The sequence below is a fragment of the Budorcas taxicolor genome, chromosome 3, assembly GCF_023091745.1.
Source record: "Budorcas taxicolor isolate Tak-1 chromosome 3, Takin1.1, whole genome shotgun sequence".
In the NCBI taxonomy this organism is placed as follows: Eukaryota; Metazoa; Chordata; class Mammalia; order Artiodactyla; family Bovidae; genus Budorcas; species Budorcas taxicolor.
The window spans coordinates 56,497,666-56,505,566 of record NC_068912.1 but is presented as its reverse complement, the minus strand read 5'-3'; the positions used below and the strand labels follow the sequence as shown (position 1 = coordinate 56,505,566).

General features: G+C 37.6%; 1 protein-coding gene across 1 annotated transcript in view; it reads left to right on the top strand.

The window, feature by feature from the left end:
• LMO4 (LIM domain only 4) overlaps positions 1 to 4,132 on the top strand; it is a 16,677-nt gene extending 12,545 nt beyond the window's left edge. The window contains exon 5 of the mRNA XM_052637215.1: positions 3,376 to 4,132. Within this exon, the coding sequence (XP_052493175.1) occupies positions 3,376 to 3,384 (9 nt within the window). The 3' untranslated portion in view covers positions 3,385 to 4,132. The remainder of the gene's footprint in view (positions 1 to 3,375) is intronic.
• Positions 4,133 to 7,901: the final 3,769 nt, after the last annotated feature.

Genomic DNA, 7,901 nt, shown 5'->3' with positions numbered 1-7,901 from the left:
AAAAAGTGCACACTTCACTTGGTAATTCTTTATGGATTTACAATAGGAACTTCATTAATGTCTGTTGTGGGGATCACAAAAAAACAACATTTATCTGCAAATAGGAATTTAGCAAGCTTCAAAAATCTCAGGAAAAAAACATTAGGCTTCTTTGTCTTCCGTAATACATTTTCTTAATGTTGTGTATAGGGAAAATGACTAATATTTGAAAACTATTTAAAATTATACTGCCGTATTTTAATACTTTTATCGTTTTCTCTTATTCAAGTTTATGGAGTGATTTTAAATGTATTTTCCATTGCATTATTAGGTAAAGGTTAATTGCATCAAAGTATGTATAGTTTTCCTTATTTAGTGTACTAATATGGGAAGCTACATAGAATACTACTGTAAGAATGGAAGTCTAATTTTTTATTGCAAATTAATCAGTCACCATCAATGAGCCATTTCAAGCTTCTTTAAGAAGTGCCAATACATATAAATACTTACAGATTTTTATGCTTTCAGCTGTAATTAAGTGAATCTATAGGGCACAGTTGAGGACAATAATGGGTAAGAAACATCTTGAGTTATCATTTCAGTTTGGAGGCAAAGTCATTCGTAGTTATACTTGGTAGCCCCCTTGCCAAAAAAAGAAGTACAAGAATAAAACCTACCACCTCCGATGTAAAGTCGTAGTTTTCTACAGATTACATCTTAAGTTTGTTGCTGGTGTTATACCATTTCTTTCCCTGATTTAGCAAGGCATAAAAAATGATAGCGTTACCAATGTGCATGATGAAAATTGAAGGATATAGAGACAAGGTGGAAAATGTTGCCAGACTGAACAGCACTGAATACAGGACACAGCATTGTTAGCCTGGGACTAAGTGCACAGATGTGTAATAAGTATAAGCATGGTCTCACAGTACCATCTTACTGAGCATAAGATGACGAAAGTTGGGAGGTGTTAGGAGGAAAACTGGAAAGAAAATCTGGTTTACGTGTTTACAGCATTGCATGTATTGTGCCTGTCATATAAGTCCATAACCTTTTGCAGGGTGGGAGAGGTAGGACATTGATTTTGGAATACAAGATATATTAGGCAATGAATAAGAGACTGTCAGTGTGTATTTTCTTAATGTTGGAAGCCAAAAGGAGACAGGTGGCCTTCAAATATTATAGCTCTTAAAAAGCATAAGGAAATACAACTTAAGGATGTGTTCTTGTGAAACACTGGTGAGAAGCTGTGTTTTGGGGTTGATGTTAATTAAGAACATATCCCCATTGGCCTAAATGTCTCACATTTTTGCCCTTGGTGTTAGGCTCACCATGAGCCGGGTCAACTCACAAGGCAATTTTTGTAAATAAAGGTTTGGGATAAGCTGAATATGTCCAGAGAGACATTAACAAGAAGGCACGGGGGAAGAGATAATGAAAACACTGCCTGGTGGAACATAAACTACTTTTTGGACCTAGAGAAGGCTTTAAAATGACTTTTCCTAAACCCTCTGGCACTTCTTTTCTGGAGGAGATGGGATGGGGAGAAATGACAGATAGCTCCATTTTATTATTTTCTTCTCTCTAGTTCTCCATATTTTTGGTAGGGAAAATTGGACATTAATTTTGGCCATTTTCCTTCTGTTCGCAGAACCAATTACGTTTTTAGTGCATGATGCATAATAAATATACTCAGGCATCCTCTGGCTGAAAAGTAATGAGTTGATTATTTGTACATCCCTTCTTTAAAGGCAGCTAATTGTATGGAAAGTTATAGGCCCCGTCATCTGCCCCCTTTCAACTTTTATCCTCCTGAAATTTGTTCCCGGTGTCTAGGATGTATAGTTTAGTTGTTCTGCGTCATTGGCTTTTATATATTCTGAGAAAAAATGATTTTGAGCTTTTAAGTCATAGAGTCTTTTGACTAAAATCTCAGACCACTAGTGTTCCAGGATCTACAAAATCTTACAGCCTGTTTTGTCTAAAGGAGACTTGGCTCCCCTCCGGAGAATAATGTCTTGTAGAGAGCTATGTACATAGAATCAAGAATTGTGGCAGTGGCAATTTTTTTGTTTGTTTTGTTTGTGATAAATTTCGCCTGCTCTGGAATTCTTTCCTGCATTCAGGAGTGATTGTTCCATCCAGAATAGTGTTTTTCAGTAAAATAAGAGATCACATCTCCTTGGTTGGAAGAAAATTTCGTGAGAGTTCTAGTTTGCATACCACTTCACAATTCACCCGTAGTAGTTATATAATTGGTGTCGTGTGTGTGTCCATCGTAGAGGACATTTGATGCTCATTTATTAAATATGCTTGCTGGCTGCTGCTGCAGCTTTGTTCTGGACAGACAAATTACCTTTCTCACACTGAGCCTCTACTCTGGGGAATTAAGCCTCTACCACTTTAATTAGCTTGGAAGTAGGGGGTTGCAGCTCCTAATAGACTTCAGGCTTTTAGTAAGTTAGGGAAAGGGTGAACCAAGAACTTCCTGGGAAGCTCAAAATGTCATTTAAAAACCATAAAAACCTAATATATATTATTTCATTGCAGTAATTGCAAACAGATTGTATTTGATGACTGTGTGGAGTATCATTTCTAACTTAAACATTAAAGTTAGACGTCCGTGGAACTACTTCTATAATTGAGCACGTCATGAACACATTATATAAGTTTGATTCATATATTTACAATATTTATGTAATATTAAGTGGCATAGCAGATAGGAAATAGGGAAGAGTAGCGTCTGAATATTTTTGTGTGTGTGTATGTGCACACATGCGTATACACACACACCTATAGGTGGAGAAGGATATGGTGAATAAACATCACGTGGGGATATTGAAATAGTAATGATAATTGACAGTATTTGTTTAGCTTTTATTAAGTGCCAGGCTCTGCTGAATGTACTCCCCATATATTACGTAATCCTTACTACAGTCTTATTATCCCCACTTGAAGGATGAGGAAACCGAGACCTAGACACTTAAGTAACTTGCAAAAGGTTACACAGTTGTAAATATTAACACAAAACTTCTTGGAGAGAAGGGACCTGCCTTTAAGATCCAAGTACAAGGCAAGATGTTATAATTCATTCTTTTCAAAAAGAAACGTGCTTTTACAGAGTTCAGTAATTCACTGTAGAACTTTACATCAGAAACTTTCCAGTAGTCCATTTATTGTCTCATTTTCTCCACTAGTAAAAGTGTAGAAAATGTTATGCTTTAGTTCTTCACTGCTGGGGTAAGTAGCGTAGAAAGCCTCTATCAAGTCACAGTTGGGAGGTAATCCAATAAAAGAAGATTAGTGAATGTAGGGAAGACAAAAGCAGTCATGTTTGAGTTTAATATCTCTCAAATTTAGCATTTTAGCTAAGATGCCCGTTTTTATTTCTTGCAGGTCTGCTAAAAGGTCAGAGTAATGCAGAATGCGTGCCTTCATCTCAGATCTCGTTCATCACAGGTGGATCCCATGTGTCTTCAGTAGACAAGTCACCTTTGTAGCTAGCACCAGTGCCAGCTCCATGCCATTGCACCTTCTTTGGTCTTGATTGCTCTTCCCGCATTTATGGGTGTATTAAAATGACTGAATATGAACATTAAGGACTCCGTGAACCTGGGCTAATGGGAGACTGTAGAGAAAATGAAAAAAGATCCACCGGAGGACATCTTTGGGGGGGGAGGGAGCTTGGGAGGAGGGAAATGACTAATGAAGCTAATTAAAAGAAGCGTTCAAATCTGCTTTCTACCCTCATTAACAATTAGCAGGGCACTGGCCAGAGTTTGTACCCTGTGTTTTACCTTAACAACATTCTGTTTGCTCTTTGTATATTTAAGTGTTGTAAGGAAATGTGTTTCAATCAAAACTGAACATGAGATAAAGGAAAGAGATGTGGCTTTTGTGATATTCTATCACAGACACTTTTATTGTATCTCTGTAAAATACATTGTATGTATGCATGTAAGTGTTTTTGTCCTACTGTTGCTACTCCCATGGCAAAGACAAAAAAAAGAATGAAAAGGAAAAAAAAATCAGGCTCATAGCAGCTACTGTGTAGAAATTCCCCCCTACTTCTAATTTGCTGAATGAAGAAAAAATCTTTTATTTGTGATATTTTCAGAGACATTTGCTCTAGTATGGTGTATTTAAATAATAAAAACTTAAAAGAAAAAATATTCAATGGAGTTTGGGTTTAAAAACTGCTTTTACTTTTTTGTGTTTTGGAAAATTTTAGTGTTTTTGTTCTATACCAAGTTCACTTTAAAAAAATCTTAGGGGGTCAAAGGAGGTGGTGCAAATGTTTTATTTAGCTCTGAGCCAATAAGGTATTCTTCAAATTACTTCACTATGCCATTTTTGGCAGGGGCACAAAGCCATGTTTCTAAAGGGGTCCTTTTTACAAGTTCAGAATATTCTGTTAACGGCACGTCATTACACTTCTATATCACAGTGAATCTTTTGTGTTTATACATATCCATTTATTTGATTCTTCAACTATTTCTTCTTTTTCCTCAATAGGAAAGCCTTGGGTATTGATGGAAAGCATGTTAAAGAATGTGGCATAACCATCTTGTTCTCTTACCAAGTTTATAGCTTTTGAAGGAAATAGCAGTTCTAAAGCATACCTGTACAGATTTTGAAGTTCCATTAGTTGTGAGGAACCCTAAGCTCTTAGGGTCGTCTTTGATGGGTGAGGCCTCCATTTTCTGCTGAGCTTTTAGCCTCATGTGGTCTGCCGTATGATTTGTTTATTTTGTTTTGTTCTTACACTCCTGTACTGACTCTGCCTTTCCATATGTTTGGGGGAGGATTTGGATTTCATTTAGTAGTACTCTTGGCGATATTTGGTTCTCCAGTTCTAGGCAGCGGAATCTCCCTACATGCGCCTGCATTGCCCGCAGGTTTGTCCTGCAGAAAAACGTTTAGCCAAGGATTCAGTGGACTCAGGGCGGGTGCTGGAAGGAGGAGCAATCTGAAAGGCTCCTCTGCGAGGTTGTTGGATGTGAGCAGAACCCAACTGCAACTTCTTTCACAGGTTAATAAAGCCAGGTGTGTTCACATTGATACTTTTAAGTTTTATTTTCTCTTATTCCAAAGAAAAGCTCCCATACAGACCTACCTTGTCTCTTGAGAATAGGAATCGGTTCTGTAGAGGTCAGGCTCACCAGATCTCAGCTAGCTGTCAGCTTCCCTTTGGGATCTGCTCTCAGAGATTCCAGGCCAAGAGGAAAAAATCAGTTTTCTAGCTGAAGATCTGTGGGAGAATTTAAAGGCAAAGTTAAAGTGAATAGTTTATTAGAACTTTATAAAACATGCAGAAAAGAAGTTACATAAACAATACCTGTTAGAGTTGGATCCTTGGGGAATTTCTAGGAACTAGTTCTGGTTTTTTTTTTCTTTAAGATAACTTTAAGGGACTGTGAACTGAACGCTTCAGGATAGAAAAGGAGAAATGTGTTCATGAGAATGCAAGCATCTTCTCTAATTCTTTTTGGCATGAGCACTCGTGTCCCATATAATGTAGAAATTCAAAGGAGATAGTTAATAACTTTTAGTAATACAGCTGTGGCATTCAGTGATGTGGAGGGCTAAGGTCATTAAAGACTTTAAATGAACTATTATATGGCTGGTTCCTCAAGCACTGCTGCGTATTTAATAACGAGCTTCTAAAAGCATTTCTTAAGTTGCAGACCTATAAGATTACAAATGTCACTCATGTTAGTATAATCCACATGCAAGTGATGAAGCCTTCTCTTTGATGTGCTAAATTGGAGAAGGACTAATGGAGCTATGAATATACAATAGAACATATTTAAGTAGTAGTCTTGCTTTAGGTAAAACACTTCCTTGAAACCAGAGGCATTTCAAACAATAAAACTGGTCTCTAATGGGGATGCTCTGTGGATAGAAAGCTACTGAAAACACTCAGGTTTATTCTGATGTGAGCAGTGATCGTATTCCTCTCCCAACCCCGACATTGCTGGGGAAAAAAAACCCACTTGCTTGTTCACTTTTCATCGCTGCATTTGATATTAGTGAGATGTACTCTGTTATTTTGAAAGGACTTATTTAATATTAGCCACGTCATAGAGCAAGATGGCCCTAGTCCTTAACAAGCCAGTGCAATTAAAAATAAAAGCAAATGTGACTTAGCCCAGCCGAACTCCTTTTTTTTAAAAAAAAGTTTATGATACATATAAATGTCTCAATAACCCAAATTGTCAATCTTGCTAATGAAACAATTTTGTAAAAAGATTGTCCTCTGAAAGAGTTTAATGTTTTTTTACCTGTCTAGTTAGATTTACACAGCCCGAAAGGCAGAACAGCCTGAATGAAGCTTTTCCAAACCAAATCGTTTGCCACAAGAAACTATTTCCAGCTCTTCATGACTTATTAGGAAATAGTTTAACACAGACTGTAGTGTCTTATAAAATATGAAATGAGAAAACTGTCACTGAAATGAAGCTTGTGAAATTGTCATCCTCTTAATATTTATTTAAATTCTTTTGCCCTGATTAGCACTGATATTTGAAAACTAATAACCTAAAATGAAGCTCTTAAATGGCTTGAATGTCAATATAATAAGGTTCTAATGTGCACTGCTATTTATATAAAATATTTCTTAGGGCCAATAAAATAACAGTAAATCCAAGATCTGTCTATCAAAACACTATAGTGAAGGGTTTCCAGGTAGCCTCAATAATTGTAAATTGAGAAGATGTCCAAAGCCTCTTCCACCCAGGAATTCTATCCTGGGTGCTTGCATCCTGTGCCTTGGTTGCAGAGGCTGTTGGAACGAAGATCATTTACAAGTTGATGTTACTTGTCGCTTTTCACAGTCTCACCTATTGTCAGTTCAGCCAAGTCACAGAAATGCTTATTGCAGTTAAATAGCAATTTGTTTCCATGAAACTGCAATTAAAGTATTACAGAGCAGCCATTTTAGATTGGCAAGGCTCTGAATGCATGTTAAACAGCCAGCGATTCCCACTTGCAAAGTCTGGGATCTGACTAGCAGATCCCAGTGTCACACATGCCCCCATGTTGGGTATTTAGTTAAGAGGCTTCTGCAGCCCTCTGCTCTCTCTGAACACACTGAGAGCTATGGCATGTCAATGCTGATTTGGGGAAGGTGAACTTGCAACTTACCTCAAGTGAATACTGTTTTCAGTTGTACAAGAAGCACTTTCTGCTAGTAGATATGTACATGTTTCCGAGACGGAAGGCTTTCACGTTCAGATTGATTCTGTCAAGAATGGACTGTAACTCGGAAGCCTGAAGCCAATAATGGACTACAGGTCCTGACACGTTACAGCTGTGTCAACAGGGCCGTTCTCGCTCCTAAATCACAGCTAATAAAGCCGAGGATGAAAATCAACTGATTCTGTTATAAGTTCTTTGAATGACACTAGAAAGTTGTTTAATGACTCTCTGTTAGAAGGGACAAGCCTGAGTGGAGCTTCCTATATACCTATTTTAATTGTTTCTCTCCCCTTTGAAACAGAACCGGAAAACTTTCCTGGTTGTTTGCATCACCACCCCCGGATCAAAACCTGCAGGGGAAAGAGAGGCTCTAAACTGAATTCTTGTAAAGTTCAGGATTTGTTGAGTGAGGAAGGTGAAGTGCAAAAGTTTTATGGAAAATGCAAAACCTTGATGGAAGATCCTGAGAGAGGAAAGGCTTTCAGAGGTGGTGTTTTAAAATGCAACTAGCAGTGCATTCTAACCAGCTTGGAAAGCATCATTAGCTATGAGAACAGGGGGCATTGTGCCTTCCTTCAGCCTGGAAAGTTCTGCCTTGAACCAAAAGGTTTATGATCTCCACTTAAAACAGTTCTCACGTGCAGTGCATCTATTTGTAGGGCTTTACCTGTATTGTTTGAGCTGTAATTTTTTAAGTGAGAGGAAAACATTAAAAGTGTTTC